The sequence below is a fragment of the Micropterus salmoides genome, unplaced genomic scaffold, assembly GCF_014851395.1.
Source record: "Micropterus salmoides isolate LMB-PRFRI ecotype aquatic unplaced genomic scaffold, ASM1485139v1 Ms_hic_scaffold_13, whole genome shotgun sequence".
NCBI lineage: Eukaryota > Metazoa > Chordata > Actinopteri > Centrarchiformes > Centrarchidae > Micropterus > Micropterus salmoides.
In genome coordinates, this window is record NW_024040374.1 from 553,032 (window position 1) to 571,028 (window position 17,997).

The 17,997-nt window shown below is 42.2% G+C and overlaps 1 protein-coding gene across 1 annotated transcript in view; it reads right to left on the bottom strand.

The window, feature by feature from the left end:
• Positions 1-3,580: 3,580 nt before the first annotated feature.
• rab3b (RAB3B, member RAS oncogene family) overlaps positions 3,581-17,997 on the bottom strand; it is a 28,258-nt gene continuing 13,841 nt past the window's right edge. The window contains exons 3-5 of the mRNA XM_038714967.1: positions 11,420-11,538; positions 11,221-11,345; positions 3,581-7,234 (exon numbers count right to left, since the gene is read on the bottom strand). Coding sequence (XP_038570895.1) covers positions 7,050-7,234; positions 11,221-11,345; positions 11,420-11,538 — 429 coding nt within the window. The 3' untranslated portion in view covers positions 3,581-7,049. The remainder of the gene's footprint in view (positions 7,235-11,220; positions 11,346-11,419; positions 11,539-17,997) is intronic.

Genomic DNA, 17,997 nt, shown 5'->3' on the forward strand with positions numbered 1-17,997 from the left:
TTACTAGCTGAGATAACATGTTTAATAGATTGTACTCTGCAGGATTAATGGAATTATACATGATTAGTCTTTGTTTTGTGTATCGTCCATTGATGGCTTTGCTCTCTAAATATTGGCATCGACCCCTAATGACCGACGACTATATAGGGCTCCAAATAACAACTACACATATTACTAAATAATCTATAGTTTATTTCTGCGCTTATTCGACACATTTTTTTATTCTCTGAAATATCAGAAAATATCTGTCAACTGTGTCTGAAGGTTAAAATCAAGGGCAACTGGACTTCAGGTATCTTCAACCAAGTCCATTTGCCCTCGATTTAAACCTTCCTTGCATAAATATGACCTGGATGCCGCCCTGACATGCAGAGAGGGATTCACAGGAGCAAAACAAGTAGTGAGAGTAAATAAGGACAGAGTGTAACTGAAGTTATGAGGAGTAATTTTGTCTCTTGATGAGAACAAGCAGTACATCTTCCTTGTTCATCCTTCTTCAAAGCCGCATATTGTCAGTTTTGGTAGTTTGAAACACAAACCGACGTCTCGCACACGCTGACTGAGTCCCATTGTGTCAGCTGACAGCCAGCAAAGTAGAAACAGAGCGAGGTGTCACAATACAACAGCTCATCCTTTCAGCTGGCTGTCAGAACTACAGTCTGTTAGTGAAGAAATGTCATGCCTCTGATATTTGTGACCGTCGGTTATGCAGTGCCTTTAATCAATCGGACATGTATATCTTACTTAAAGTTTATCTTAAGCCTTAATATTTCATTCCTGATTGATTTGGCGACACCTGTGGTTACTGGTGGTTTATAAATCCAGGTGTACTGTGTGTGTACTGGTGTTTAAGTTTACAGCCAAACAAACTGTGGGCTGAGGGAATTCATCGTGTTGCTTTGTTTTAATAAAAGAAGGCTAAAGAAGACACCAACACAGTGATGCTACACTCAGGACCAAAACTTGAGTATAATATAATAAAACTCTCAGAGATTACAACTTGAAAGGATTTGCAGTTCTGAAACCTCCTGCTCTGTTTCTCTTTTCCATTAATTACAGTTGGGGTCAAAGAGGTAATTTACTCTCAGCACTTAGTTCCCACAGCGACGAACAGATTCTCTTTATTCAAAATATCATTCTTCCAAAGTCAGGAGGTCTTGTGTTTTGCTCAACTGTGTATTTAGATTAACTTCACAGGTCTCCATGCTGGGTACATGTCTGAAACTCTAACCCTGAGTTCTGATTTCCTTTTTACAAAACATGACAGAGCATATCGTTATGTTATCCTGCAATCATGGACTGACTGTGAAACAATGGGTCCCTGTACACAGACATGTAAAAGGCCAAATGCAGTTGTTTTGTGTCTGTTTGTGGTTGTGTTGTGTCTGTTTGTGGTTGTTTTGTGGTTGTTTATGGTTGTTTTGTGTCTGTTTGTGGTTGTTTTGTGTCTGTTTATGGTTGTTTTGTGTCTGTTTGTAGTTGTGTCTGTTTGTGGTTGTTTTGTGTCTGTTTGTGGTTGTTTTGTGGTTGTTTATGGTTGTTTTGTGTCTGTTTGTGGTTGTTTTGTGTCTGTTTATGGTTGTTTTGTGTCTGTTTGTAGTTGTGTCTGTTTGTGGTTGTTTTGTGTCTGTTTATGGTTGTTTTGTGTCTGTTTGTAGTTGTGTCTGTTTATGGTTGTTTTGTGTCTGTTTATAGTTGTGTGTGTTTGTGGTTTTTTTGTGTCTGTAGTTGTGTCTGTTTATGGTTGTTTTGTGTCTGTTTGTAGTTGTGTGTGTTTGTGGTTGTTTTGGGTCTGTTTATTGTTGTTTTGTGTCTGTTTGTAGTTGTGTGTGTTTGTGGTTGTTTTGTGTCTTTAGTTGTGTCTGTTTATGATTGTTTTGTGTTTGTAGTTGTGTGTGTTGTGGTTGTTTTGTGTCTTTAGTTGTGTCTGTTTATGGTTGTTTTGTGTCTGTTTGTAGTTGTGTGTGTTGTGGTTGTTTTGGGTCTGTTTATTGTTGTTTTGTGTCTGTTTGTAGTTGTGTGTGTTTGTGGTTGTTTTGTGTCTGTTTGTAGTTGTGTGTGTTTGTGGTTGTTTTGTGTCTGTAGTTGTGTCTGTTTATGGTTGTTTTGTGTCTGTTTGTAGTTGTGTGTGTTTGTGGTTGTTTTGGGTCTGTTTATTGTTGTTTTGTGTCTGTTTGTAGTCATGTGTGTTTGTGGTTGTTTGGGTCTGTTTGTGGTTGTTTTGGGTCTGTTTGTAGTTGTGTGTGTTTGTGGTTGTTTTGGGTCTGTTTATTGTTGTTTTGTGTCTGTTTGTAGTTGTGTGTGTTTGTGGTTGTTTTGGTTCTGTTTGTGGTTGTTTTGTGTCTGTTTGTAGTTGTGTGTGTTTGTGGTTGTTTTGGTTCTGTTTGTGGTTGTTTTGTGTCTGTAGTTGTGTCTGTTTATGGTTGTTTTGTGTCTGTTTGTAGTTGTGTGTGTTTGTGGTTGTTTTGGGTCTGTTTGTGGTTGTTTTGTGTCTGTTTGTAGTTGTGTGTGTTTGTGGTTGTTTTGGGTCTGTTTATTGTTGTTTTGTGTGTGTTTGTGGTTGTTTGGGTCTGTTTGTGGTTGTTTGGGTCTGTTTGTGGTTGTTTTGTGTCTGTTTGTAGTTGTGTGTGTTTGTGGTTGTTTTGTGTCTGTAGTTGTGTCTGTTTATGGTTGTTTTGTGTCTGTTTGTAGTTGTGTGTGTTTGTGGTTGTTTTGTGTCTGTTTGTAGTTGTGTGTGTTTGTGGTTGTTTTGTGTCTGTAGTTGTGTGTGTTTATGGTTGTTTTGTGTCTGTTTGTAGTTATGTGTGTTTGTGGTTGTTTTGGGTCTGTTTATTGTTGTTTTGTGTCTGTTTGTAGGTGTGTGTGTTTGTGGTTGTTTTGGGTCTGTTTGTAGTTGTGTGTGTTTGTGGTTGTTTTGGGTCTGTTTGTAGTTGTGTGTTTGTAGTTGTGTGTGTTTGTGGTTGTTTTGTGTCTGTTTGTAGTTGTGTGTGTTTGTGGTTGTTTTGGGTCTGTTTGTAGTTGTGTGTGTTTGTGGTTGTTTTGCATCTCTTTTAGTTGCGTTGTGTCTTTTTGTGGCCATTTGTCTGTAGGATAGGATTTTTTTTTGTAGATGTTTTTATAAACTTTGCAACAAGAGTTTTCCTTATCCGAATCAACGGTCAAAGGATAGAGGGTGTCGTAAACAGTAAAGCACCTTGAGGCAAATTTGTGATATTGGGCTGTATATGATTAAAACTCACTTCTAGACCACCTGACACTCGGGCCCCTTGGCCTTTATGCCCCTTCAGTAATCCTTCCATGCCTGTAATACACTACCACTTTTCTTTTGAAGTAACTACGGTAACGTCTGTTTCTGTCACTTGTTTGTGAGGAGGCAATTAAGCAAGCCGCACCTACATTTGGAGTGCACACGTTTTAAAGCCTTTATGGTAAATCCACTGACAGGCAGGTTAGAGACTTTATCCTGTCAGTTTGTCTCTTTACAAAGACAAGTGCTGCAGTATGAGAGTCCTGCCTGAAGAGAGGCTGTGAAGTCTTCATGTTACGCCGTACGAGAACCACGTACAACATTATTTACAGCAGCTGGAAAAACACTAAATAAATTTGCTGACTTTTGTTTCATCACCATTTATAGCTCTACAATGGGTTTATGATCAAATAGTTTACTAGAGCACAATGTTGTTTACAAGAGTGCAAAGTTCTTCATACATTGCCTCTTCATTTTGCATCAAATTAATGCATTTAACTTTAAAATGTACAAAGTTTTCTTCCGGGGGGGGGGGGGGCGCATGCCCAAAAGAGGGTCCGAGGCCCACCAACCATAATCTCTTAAAATCCTGTGGGAAACACTGAGCAGTGAGGCATCGGCTGAAACACCATTAAGAGCACTGTGGCTGCTACAGTAGATCAGAAACACATTATATAAACAGAGCGTCTTGTTCAAAGCTAAAGAACTGATTGTACGAGGCAGGAGACATTTTAAATTAACCTGGAAGTTAAGCAGCAGCATGTTAGCTCCTGTATCTTATCTGACGAAACAGCTGGAGGAAACTGTGAAGAACAGATTTGAAAATGAGGTCACAGCAATTAAGGATTGTGCTCATAATTGTGTCCTAGCAAGTGCTGAGATCATCTGGATTTGCAGACTTGAATTTGTTTTGTGCACACAAGACAAGCTTGTGACTTCAATGACCTCAAACCCTGACGTGGGGGGTCAGCGACTCAGTTATCCCTGATTTCTTGTCCTTCGGTCTTTCAGTCTTAGAGGATTTGGGCAAAATGGAGCATCATTCAGCCAGTTTGATCATTACATTGATTCACCAATGACAAAAAAGGGAGATGGTTTTTTTTCGTAATTATGACTTCTACATCTTGTTTTTTCATCTTGTTTTTATGACTCTGTATCCCCTAATGTCAAGATGAAAATATTTTCTGGTAATTAAACGATGCAAAAGTCATAATTATTAGAAAACATCGCCTGTTTTTTCCTTTGGTGAATGCAATGTGCCTCTGTGCTGTTCATTTGCATTTAAAATAATGTGAATTTAGTTACTGTCCTAATCCTGCTTGGGGCTCTGGCGTAAACATAATTTCAAGTGTTGTAATAAAGTGTGTTAAGGAAAGTGCAGCTGTCTGTACGTCAGACAGTTTATTGGGCATGTGTCAGTCTTGGACTCGACCCGCTCCTGTTAAGTCAAATGATTTCGGCTGCAGCCCTACCTGGGAGTTGTGCACTGGTGGTGTAGCCCTAAAGCGTCTTTCAGCACTAAGTAAGGCCAGTAACAGTTAGTGGGCTATAGGCATAATTGTATTCGAGTGGACTCACTATTACTAGCTATTTGAGAAGCAGCCTATCTGATGTTTCGGCAGGTGACTCGGTGAAAGACTGCGACCTGTAAACTTGTGAACATGAGCAGCTGTGGTGCTGTTAAGTTTCTCGTTGTGCTACACTTTGAGAGGCGAGGCAGTGCTGTGCTTACCTGTGGACCCTGCTTCCAGCTCCTTTCAGCAGTGCACTCTCTACAAAATCACATTTGGCGTCTTTCTGTGGTTGTGCAACCAAAGTGAAGCGCGGCAGTCACCCATGATCAGGACGCTTGTACGTCTCAACAACTTTGGGGGTGTTTCTGGTGCAAGTTTGGAAGATGCATCTCAACCTGCAGGGAAAGAGCACCACACACACCACGTGCCTCAAAACACTCGCACCAGTTGTTGTCTGTAAAGCGCACACAACAGCGACATCTTGATGCAGGTTGTCAGTATTCGCCAATGTCCTAATATCAAGCGTAAGTGCCTATTAACTCTTCGTAAGAGTTTGTAAATCTCACCAGCACAATCTTTCACTCCTTTAATGTTTTTTTGCATCTCTGCAGATCCTGGCTACTGCACCTACCGTACTTACGGCACCTCTGGTATGTGCTATAAGTCTCAATTGATGCATGTCAAATGACGCAAGACTTCATGACCCAGCCGATGTGTGTTGCACTTACGCTTAACGATTTTCTTTTATACTTGTTCTGACTTTGAATATGACGTTATTTTATCAGTTTTGAACCCTCTTCCTTGACAGGATCAACTCATTAACCGAACAGCAGGTCTGCGCGATACCTCGTTGAGACTTGCTTCCCTGTCTATTCTCTATTATAATCTATTTATTTCAATGTAATCACTAAGATCAGAGGATTCCCTCGCAGGGACAAAGTGAATCCGTAAATATCTTTCCTGTCAAGTTTTGGTGAAGTGTGACACACAAATTTTCATGACGGAGCTGACCTTTGGCTGTGTTGTGTCTCCTCTGTCAAGATTAGGGCTGACCCCGAATAGTCGAAGATTTGATGCATCATTGGGTGGAGCATGTAGCGAGGATCATGCCATTTTGCCGATATGGGGGTGCTCAATGTCTGAGTTTTACACAGAGCCACCAGTTTTACCCCAGTAAGTTAATATGCTGACTATTACAATATAAAATTCAATAATTAATGCTCTAAATAAACATGTAAAAAGAAAAAAGCTCTTAAGAAATGTTTTTAAAGTGCATGAATAAATCCAAAATTATAACCCTAACCCTTAAGGAAGGGGGGCGTAGGCGTATGTGTGTAGTGGCAGAATAGGAACACCTGCTGAAGAGGCCGAGCTCCAGCTTCACCGGTGTTGTGCCGAGTTGTCCGCACCTCGCGGGACACTTGGATCATTTGTCACCATTGATGAACCACACAAAGAACATCATATTGTTTTTAAATAGTACTTGAAATAGACCTGTGAGGAACAGCGGCGTGCATGCATGTGTCGGCCGCACAGCACGCACGCAAAACTCGGCACAAGATCGGGGAATGGCAGGTGAGCTGAGAGAAAAGGGTCGACGATAAGCCTCAGTTTAGTCAGTCGACTCTAGGCAAGACTTTTCTGATTCGACTATCCTTAGTCGGGGACAGCCCTAGTCAAGACTATAAACTGCTCCACAAAATGGTTTGCAGACAATTATGAGACACGAGACGATGATTCAAATACGCCTCTTGAGTAAAATGTCAACAACCAAGCTATACAACTTGGAGAACAAATGTAACTGACAAGTGCGTGTTAGCTGTTAATTCCTCAGCTACAGTGGTTCACCAACTAGCCCTGCGAGTATTCCCAAGTCACCAAGCTTCTAGCCACTTCTAAACCCGGGAATCTAGCGTGAATTTCATTAAACATCAGTCGCAGTTAGCATGCATGCCTTTCCTCACAGCGATATGTACCAACAGTGGCTCTATAACCTTTTCAAAGACGCCAAATAAAACTTTGTCAGGAGTACGCTGCACCCTTACTACTCCACCTATGTAAGGGTCGGATACTTGGGGACGGGAAGGGGATGAAACTTGCTATTTAAATGTTAGCTAGCAGAAATCGCAGCAGGCGTAGTGATTATTGACTGCTCACAAACATGGACTGAAGCAGAGAGAGTGTGTTGAGGAATGTTACAATAGTTAATCTGTTTTTTTTTTTCTTTTTCTCGAGAGCTTTGGGGAGCGGACGAGGCAACAGCAGAGGGATAAACGGGCGACGGACGATCAGCAGCACTTCTGAGGTAGCTGGGCGGGCTTGTCGGTCAGTCTGGTGGTCTTCATGCCGGGAGCCGCCGGCGCCTCCACGTCCACGCGCTCCGACATCTTCACGCAGATGATGTCCACCAGGCGCTCGAAGACCTGCCGCACGTTGATGTTCTCCTTGGCGCTCGCCTCGTAGTACTCAAAGCCTGCAGGAGGAAACAGAAGTGTCAAACAGTTTAAGGTGAATATATGCAGCTTCATTTAAGCCGTTTTTCCATTACCAGCACAGGCTCCACTCGCCTCGGTTTTGGCCCGCCGTCCTCCATTATATATTGCAGATAGCACCCTTCAATGTGGCTGGTCGTCATCGCAACGCCACACACAGCTTTCTCTTTTTCAAGTTAAAACGTTTAAACCTTCCTCAGAATGTAAAGACAGATAAGCGGTATGAAAACCTTCCAGCTGCCGTTGTTGCTGCAGCGGTCTGTGTGACGGCGGGAGCACTGTTTTGATGCGTCATCACTTTTCCCTTTCTGCTGCTGGCCTCTATCTGCTGCGCGCTGTGATGACGCAGTGATTAGTGAATATTCTCTCTGACCAATCAACAGTCTGCTGTGTTTTCACGTCACATTTTAGTATCGCCTCAGCTCGCTTGGAAACTCGACGGAGATGATAGGAAACACAGTACCTGGTAGCAGGTACAGGTACAACTTTTCCCCCATAGAAAACCAAAAAAGTCGAGTTGAGCTGTTTCCATTCTCTGGAAAAGGGGCTTTAGGCAGTCGTAATGAAAAAAGGAGGTTTTGTTATATGAACATTTAGGTAGTCTTGCAGTCTCCAAATGGTTTCTACTTGGCTATATATGTTTATGCTCAGTTGCTCCACCTTTGCCTGCACAAGAGCAAATCACGCTTTAAGCCGGTATTTAGTGGCTATGAATCCTTTTTGCAGGTTTGAATCAGACCCGCTCACATTCTGTCTGTCTTTGGCTGTCCTCTCACCACGTCGTAGACGTTGCTTTGTTTGAAGCCAAAAGGTTTGGAAACGAGTAGCCTAAACATTTACAACATGATCTATAGGCTTTAGGCTAGAGAGTGTTTTCTGACTTAACTTGGGTGTGTTTATTTATTTATTTGAGCATCTCAAAGTGTGTTTACTATGCTTAGACTCTTCTTCCCACTTCACAAATATCTACTTGTATCCTGTGATCCCAGCCCACATGTTTGAACGTGAGGCTGGATAAATGCCTCCGATATGAATCCAATATCTGAAACTAGTTCAGTCACGTTGTGCTGCATGGGCTATGTCTTTCGTAATATGATTTTGCAGGAGCAAACTCTCATTTCGAGACGTAAATAGCTCCCAGCAGTAGAGCTAAAACAAGTGGTATGCTTTCTTAACTAAAAAAAAATTATATTATTTCAGTATTCCTCAGCACTCACACCCCAGAGCGAAGTCATTCTCTCCTGGAGTTTACCTGGTGAACCTGTTGAATTCTGCACAGGAATGATAAAATAAATGAAAATGTACTATACAGGGTTGTGTTATCTGCCCCATTCAGACAGGATTTATGTCTCCAGGGAAGGTGAAGTGATTTTAACATTTCTTGCACTGGTCAGGGATTTTAATCCCGTTTTGAGCTGAGTATGTAGGTCACTTTTCACCCCCCGCTTTTCTGTGAATTCACTGCTCCTCCTGCCATTTAAATCCCGTCTGGAGAATCGTCCTTATATTTTAAAGTGGATCTCTGTGATTTTTCTGCAGGAGGAGCTGCTTATCTGAGAGATGGAGACATGCTAACACACATCTAATTAGGACGAGGCAGTTTTTCACAAATTTGTTTTATTATCTTGGCAAATTATCACTATTTAAAGAAGCTGAATTAGCAGTTAGCAGCTCCTGTTTGCAGCGTACCCAACGACGTACAGAGAACTATCACTGGATTACTCTGACGAAATCTTAAAGATTCTGAAGCAAGCGTCTTTTTTCTAGGATTTCTAAGCAGGTTTATTATTGATTTCCTTGGGAAGTGTAAGTCACACTGAATGATCTCAATATGTGTATCATGTACACTTTTTGACTTAAATTTACCTCACACGTGTTCTGTTCTGCTCTTTATTAGACTCGGAAGAGAAACTCATCGGTTAGTCGTCATCCTCAAAGCCTTTTCTAATGTAAAAAGTGAAACTTATTCTTTGAAACTGTAAATAATAAATCATGAACTTAACCTCGGTGCTGATTGTCCAATTACTTATTATGCGTCAGTGTATCTTAACAAATCAACAGTGTAGAAAGTAACAGTAACAGTTTATTTTTTGTTCCTGGGCTAACTAGCTCTACACCACAGCACAAGAGCAATGCTGCTCCTTTATATCCAAGTCTTCTACATGGATCATCAACTGGCAAAGATGCTGGCTCTTTTGCATCAATACACGTCACTGAGTTACCATTATATCATGATTATATACCGCTGACCAGCGAAAGCATTCATTTCAGTCTGTAATATCGATGTTGGTGATGAGAAATGAGAAGCTGGTTGTGTTCACCTCCGTCTGAAATCATCGACCCATTGTTGGAAAACTGATCACAAACTGTGAGCGGTAAACCTGCGTGCAAGAATGGAACAACTACGTTTTCTGAATTCTCACACGTCCAATTTGGCTTCTTAATCAAAGCAGCGACAGCAAAGGCTGGTATTTACATGGTAAAAATGCATTAAAAGTCATCAATCAACAGTGAACACCCATTTTATCACAATCTATATTCCCTAAGGAGATCAGGTGGTATATATACACTCATTTGTGCATTTCCCCCTTTTGCTGTGGTGTCTAACACCACGGCAGTAAGCAAGCAGTAGGCTATAAGGTACAGTGAAATATCAAAACACAGAACGAATTTAGTCTTATTTCTTGGTATTTGTGTCACGTTGCCCACATATGCAGTGATGATTGCTGCACAAGGAACCCTTTCATAATGTATATGGCTGCCCAATCTTGAGGTTCTATTTGATCACGTGACAAGACAGGAGCAGAGGGTTGCAAAGCTCCCAAATAAGATTGACATTGTCAAATATTTTGCTCAATGCAGGCTCGTCGGATGCCTTTCAAATAGGTGAGTAAATTCACAAGGGCTTTTTCAGTGGATTTGGTGCGGCTGCTGTTTTACAGGCTGTTATGTAAATGCCCTATATTTGTATAGCGTCTTTCTAGTCTTTTCGACCACTTTTACACTACATCTGCATTCACCATTCACTCACATTCATTCACTGAGCCGGGGATTGAACCGCCAACCTTCCGATTAACGGGCAACCCGCTCTATCTCCTGAGCCACAGGGGTCAGGGCTCGCCGCTGAGTGGCCCTTAGCTTATCTGGCCTGTTCTCAGAACATGTGTTTCAACATAATGTCTTGCCTCTCTGTTGAAGAGGAATGTGGTTGTCATGATTCGGGAGGTTATTCTACTGAAAATGCCCGAAAAAGTGTGCGTCATTTCAGCACACTGAGCGTGAAACGTTTCAGGATTCTGACAACGACAGGACCTGCCATGCTCCTTATAACTTTCTCTTTGACTTCTGTACTTTCCAAAAGTCTAGTTGACACAGTCCGACTCTAAAATCCATCACATGATGGTACTTTACTTTAGACTGCTGCGTCGAGCTGCTGCAGTGTGTGTGTGTGTTGGAGACAGACGCACACAAAGAGGACAGTTGAATTGAAGATTTTAATATGGAAATAAATCGATTTAAGGAGCTTTAAATGAGGTATTTACTGCATCTAATCTTATCAGTTGTTAAACCGTGGCAAAACGAGGAAATAAGGCACATAAATTTGCCAATATAGCGTTCCCTTGTGGACAAGAACGCAGTGTATTTCGTAACTGTGTAGCCCAAGGGCCCCATCATAACAGCTTGCACTGGGGCCCTTTGTTACTACATTACGCTACTGGGAGCTGGTGAAAGCCAGACAAAATGTTGTTTTGGTTACTGAAACGTTAAATTTATTTTATTGTTTCTTATTCAAAGCAGCGAAAAACTATCTAGATGACACATGATACATTCTCCTGGAGGCTCATCCTCACACCCCGCTGGAGGTCGTTTTGGAAACATGAACCTCTCTCTGGATATCAGAGTTCTGTTAAGCTCTGAAACCTGAGCTGAAGAGTATTTTAGTAGCTCTCATGCAGCAACATCTCACCTAACTGGTCGGCGAGGTGTTTTCCTTTCTCTGGAGGTACGATTCTCTCCTCGTCCATGTCGCACTTGTTGCCCACCATGATCACCTGGGCGTTGTCCCACGAGTACGTCTTAATCTGAGTGGCCCTGAAAGCACATTTTAAAACATTTCACTTGAGTATCAAACACACAGAAGAATAGCTTCCTGGGTAATCGCGTACCAGTCCTGGACGGCGTTGAAGGACTCCTCGTTGGTTATGTCATACATGAGGATGAAGCCCATGGCGCCGCGGTAGTATGCCGTGGTGATGGTGCGATAACGCTCCTGCCCCGCCGTGTCCTGGAAACAAAAACAGCCAGTCACACATCAGCGTTACTCCGTAATAAAACTCAAAACTCCACCACTGCATTCACTGTCAAGAGGCTGTTCGCATTACACCCAACAATACCGAAATATCGGACAGAATGAACACCCTACTGATCATTTATTTATTCTAGCAGGAAGGTCAACAAAGGAGGTTATCGTTTTGTGCAAGGTTTGGCCTGAAGTTGGCCCTAGAGGACTGTTGAGAGTTCATCCTCTGGGGACAATGGGTGTGCTCAGGAATGAAATGGAGTTTGATATTTCCTGTGTACGAGTGGACATCTTGTGGGGATGGTGGGGCTACAGGAAAGGCCAGGGGAAGCACTGAAATGGTTCACACCATTCCTGAAGCTGGAATTCTGCTTCTCCGGCTGCAGGTAGGCAAAGGTGCACGAGGGGTCACTCTGATGCTGTTGTGGTTAGTCAAGTGCAAACACAGGTAGGAGGGATTTGGACCCCCAAATGCAGCACACTAGGTAGAGAAACTTACAACAAAAGAGGCAGGCAATCCAAGGAACCAACGATCCAAAGTGCACGAGTAACAGGAATCCAAAGAAAATGAACATTTAAAAAGCCAGACAAGATACAAGAGGCAGAACTACTACAAAATAACACAGGAAGTAAAGTGCAAATAAACACACAAGGACAAATTTAACAAATTTAACAGAAAACATGGAACAAAAGGTATAACTTACCATAAATAAATATTCAAACCACAACCTGTTTGCATGGCTGTTTCTTTAACTCCATTTATTCTCACAGCTAATATCATTATTTCTCTGCACAAAAATGTTGGACAGAACAACAGGCAACCTCGTAGTGTTTAAACCGTTGGACACTGTGTCCTGTTTACAGTGAGGGATAAGCCCATAGCCCAACACACTAAGCTGGGATATTATCTGTTATATTCTGGCACAAAAACCTGATTGATTTGGCTAATAGTGGAATTGCTGTTTCCATAGAGACGCAAGCATTGTTAAGACTGCAAGTCAGACGGTCTCCATCAATTTGAAAGCATCAATTTTCTCAGTGAAAAGCACAAAAAACAAATGTCACTTAAACATTTACATGCATGTGTGAATATTTAAACTGGTGCTGAGAACAGACATCTGAATGACACATTAAACATTTAGGACAAAAGAAATTATTAAAAATACTAATCCTGGTCTGAAAGACACATCCAACACACACACACACTATAACACACCTGATCTCACTTCACAGTAACACAGAGATGTGTTGAAGTCACTTTACCACCTTTCACCCCTTTATCACCCTTCCTCAGTCTGCGGTCTCGTCATTAGTCGACTCTACAGCTCACTGACTGACTGACTGTGTGTTCCGCGCCTGTACGTGGTGCATATGTCATCATTATCATCGTGTTTACAGCTGCAGAAACTGCTGGTGCTGCTTTTACTTTACAGAAACAACGCAAAAGGGGGGGGGCTGCCTTGGTGTGTTTGGGTTTTGGGTACCGGTGAGATAGCCCGACAGTAAATATGGACACTTTGAGATGGCCACAAATAAAAAAACACAAGGTACCCTTCAGTGTCTGTATGGGACACCCTTGATCTTTCAAGTAACTCCATTGTAACCCATCCACTGTTATGTAATGTACTTATTTCAACCCAAAACACACACTGCATTTATAACCTAAACATACGGACGTCTCGTACGGACGCTGAAGGTTTCCATGTGCAGACTGGCCATCTAGAATTTTGGGAACAATCCCGTATGGCTGGCCGGAGTTTTTATTTTTCAGTTTCTTATGTTCAACTTTTAAAGAGCCGTGACTGGTGTTCTGTCGCTTTATGCTACCTATCGAGATGTGCTACTTGGCAGTTCTTTGCGTGCCTATTGGTTAGTGTTAAGGTTCACACTACACAACTTGCCGTCTAGTGACAGGAGTCTTGAAGGCGTTCACACTACGTGGCTGATTGGTGACACACTACGCTGGTCTCCAAACCACATTTTGTCAAGAAAACACACGTGAAATGTGAAACAGGAAATGAGACGAACCTACACACGAAACAGCTGTTGTTTGTTATTATAAAGAGTAATTATAAAGACAAAGAATCTGTGTGAAAGAATGGATCAGCAAACGCAGGTATCAGGGATCATCTGAGCTACAGAGAGCTGGAGGGGAGTAAAAAGTGTTTTGCAGTGAAAAAGTAGCTGCCTGCTCTCATAGGCTGGATGTGGATGTCGAGTCGGCCGACTCCTCCAGATATTTGGCGTGCTAGATATCTGGCAGACGTCGGCGATGTGTCAGAAATGCGCCAGGGAGACGTTTTCATGCGTCGTTGTGTAGTTCACACATAACGACTGGCGATCAATTGCTTTGATTTTTATGCACACACACAGCTCTATTTTATAGGACTGCATTGTAGTTTTTGATTGTATTTAAGTATTTTGGCACTCTGACTGACTCAGGTTTGCCTGACCTGGTCTTGTTCAGTGCAGTAGTGCCTTGCTTGTACAAACTCAAGAGGTGGGTGTCAAGTCCCGGGCTGAATTTCAGTGCCAGTACATCCCAGTCCATGTCCGTCAAATACATATGCTTTGTCCGGCTTTCAGTATTTGACACCCTGAGATGAGAACGTGTTGGTTGAGATGGTGAAATTTATCTTATAAGTGAGTCATCTAAAATAAAAGCATCAGTTCCATCACACCACTTTAGTAATAGATTCATTAATGTAAAGTTTTTTCAGACAACCCAAAACCTTCGTAACACTCTGAGACAGGATTTTAAAATGACCGTAATTGAATCTTTCGTTGTGATGAACGCTAACAAGGTCAACAGATCCCAGGAAAGATTAAAGTCAGGCCTTGAAAAGTGGCATTGCATCGCAGTCTAGCACAATATTTCTAAGTTCGTGCCACAGTCTTTTCTCTCACTAAAAAGTATCAGTGCAGCCGCAGTATCAGCATGGATTTGGTGGTGTAGAAAAGGGAGAATCGGGAACGGATTTTGTTTTTCTCTGAAATTCTTATGTGTTACGTTTGGCATTCCCTCTGACCCACAGAGAGAGGCTGAGATGTGTTATGATAGTGTTATGTAGTAGACCACAATGCGTGTGGGCGAACCCTCAGCTGAGACTGCTCAGGCTCAAGTCTGTTTCATTGCAGCTACATAGATAATTAAACAGAGCTCTCTCACTGACTGCTGCTGAGGCTGTAGCTGAGATTATGACTGCAGCTGCAGGATGACGGAGCTTTGGCTGTCCACCGGTTTCAGTAAAATAATCTCTGCTGGCAAACCTAAAATGTGTCCTCTGTTGTGTGAGCTGTTTGAAAATCATAATCAGCTTTATTTGCCAGGTATCTATACACATACAAGGAATTTGACTCTGGATGTGATCTACAGGTGCACATACACAGACAAGCATACATGTACACAGTGTGATGAGTGCTGGAATAAATAAGTATTATGTGCAGGTGTTACGTGCATGAGGTAGGTGGATTTGGTATATAGTATATATAATATAACAGTATGAACAGCACTGAAATAGAGAATGGTGAATAAATAAGTGATCTTTTCTGCAGTCCTGACTGTCCGTTGTAGTCTGCTCCTGTCCTTTTTGGTGGCAGATCCAAACCAGACAGTGATGGACGTGCAGAGGACAGACTGGATGATGGTCTATGTAGAAGTGGATCAGCAGGTCCTTAGACAGCTTGAGCTTCCTGAGCTGGCGCAGGAAGTACATCCTCTGCTGGGCCTTCTTGATGATGGTGTCCGTGATGGGCTCCCACTTCAGGTCCTGGGACACAGTGGATCCCAGAAACCTGAAGGATTCCACAGCAGACACAGGGCTGTTGAGTATGGTGATGGGGGGCAGAGTGTGGGGGGCTGCCAGCCAGTCATTGAGTACCAGCAGAGGTGGGGGATGGTCTCCTGAGATTAGTGAGGGTCTGCAGGCCTCCCCACACTGACGCAGGATCGCTGGCTGTGAAGCTGTTTCCTAGCTTTTCAGCGTAGCATCTCTTTGCTGCTTTGACCTCTTTAGTCAGACTGTTCCTGGCCTGGTTGTACAGGACTCTGTTCCCACTTCTGAAGGCCTCCTCTTTGGTCTGACGAAGCTGTTTCCCTCTGAACCAGGGTTTTAGGATAAAAGAGTGCTTGTTTTGTTGGCCGGGTCAAGGGAGTTTGGTATTTCAAATGATGACACTGTCTTCTGTATTTAAATGAAAAATCAGGCTCATCATGTCAGCAACGTGCTAATGTTGCGTCTAAAGTTGAAGACAATGTGACAAATCAGGTCGTTGAAAATTATGTATATTATTCAGATGATCAAAATAAATAAAAAACTCCAGGGACATATGGGTCTGGATTTTGTGCAGCTAATCAGACACTATCTCGTTCTTTAATCTCACAGGGACCAAACAGCTCGACTGGTTTCAGCCTCATCTCCTCTAAGACGCTTAACAATCTTATCTGAAACACAGATCGATCCGCCGCCGCAGATCGCTACTTGACTGCAACAAACCAGCTGAGCCTCAATGTGACTTTCACACCCGTCAACAACGACTCCCAAAACGTTCAGCCGCTATCCTCCACCATTTTACCCTCACACCACTACAGCTGGTCTGGATGCAGTCATTCTGCTAAATTGATCTCTTTTGTGCTTTGCTTCCTCTGCACTCATTCAGCAATCCCTGGTTGGCTCGTCCTTTTTCTTGTGGGATATGGCGAGTGCTCGTTTGCATTTAATTAATTGGGATTTGATGTGGAGTGCTATTACTGTGTGTGTGTGTGTGTGTGTAGTAGCAACAACATTAATCATGACGGGTGATAGGCAGAGCCTCAGGCAGTGACTGATTCATCTCAGTTTAGTTAAAAGCAGAGAGAAACGTGTTTGATTTACCACTGCAGTCCAGTAACATGGTATGTTACATGTTAAGTATGTGGACAGCTGAATATTGCAGCCATAAGTGACTGTGACACCATGTTCATCAATGTGCTGCCTCCACTCTTCTGCTTTCAGTCTTTCCTCCTGCAGGGATTTGTTCCCATTCAGACACCAGAGCATCAGTGAGATCCAGGTATTTGATGGGGCTGAGGTCAGGACTCTGTGCGGGTCAGTCAAATTCTTCTACACCAAACTGGGAAAACGATTTCTGTATGGAGCTGCTTTGTGCACGGGGACATTGTCATGTTGAAACAGGACAGGGACAAACAAACTGTTGAAACAAAGATGGAAGAACACCATTGTTTAAAATACTGTTTATACTGGAGCATTAAGATTTCCCTTCATTGGAACTAAGACACCCAAAACTGTGAACAACAGGCTCTGAAAACAGCACACTAGTATGTGGCCAGGGCTGCCAGTGGGGAAGGATTCACGCAAACTGTTTCAAATATAAATCAATTTGTTTCAAGAGTTTTCTTAAGAATATCTCTCTAAGCCACCAGTGTCCAGATAAGAGAAGAACTGAGCTGATGAAAATATTGACATACTAATCTGCATCTCCTTCAGATATCTCCATGCGCTCAAAGCAATGAGCTTAAGGAGCAGCAGCGAACAGGTTACATACTGGCCGTCTTATCTTATTGGTAAATGTTGTTTGGGTTCTATGCAGTCAGAGGACTACCTGCAGACATTACTCACGGCTGAACACATGCCAAAATAATTTTTATTTATATATTATTTATTTATATTTACAATTAATATTGTCCTAAAATATGCAGAAATTGATCATCAGTCAAAAGTAAGATAGTTAAGCACAGTGGGCTCTTTGTAGTAAAGTTTTTTATTAATCAGATTCCAGGTGAACTGAGCCGGTACTAAAAGGTGACGTGACAACACACTGCTGACCACTAATTGGTCAGAGGGAATCGGCACTACAATTGTCACTACAGCAAACATCCTGCGCATTCCCGGCATTTTTTTAACAGCCAAGGTAACATCAATAGTGACCGCAATGTTTTTATTCACTCATCCCAGATTTTTTTTTTTTAAACGGCAGCCCACACATGGTCAGTTGATGAAGTGCAGATATAATAAGAACACCATCCCTTTGATATCCTGTGTTAGAAGAGTAGTGAAGCTCCTTTTTGTTTGTCACTTTAGCCATTAGTGTACAGGTGCAATAAAGAAATCTGAATATCATTGAAAAGTTCATTGTGAGCACCAGAACCAGACTGAGAGATTAAAGGCTTAGGAAACCTTAATTAGCTGATTAGAGCTCCTCTCAGGTCGGCGTTTCTTTATTATTTTTGAGATACTGGAGTTGATTTCCATGAGCTGTAGGGGAGAGCAGGGTGAGTTGAACTAGTTTTTACTTGAGGTGTCTTTAAAGTGAGGACATGACAGTAATGTCTTGGATGTGGTGCATCCCTGGGAATAATCAATTTGGATCTAAAATAAACTGTTTTCAAAATATGGCTTTTCAAAAAAAAGTGGACTATTGGCTCAACTTGCCCCATATGAGGGT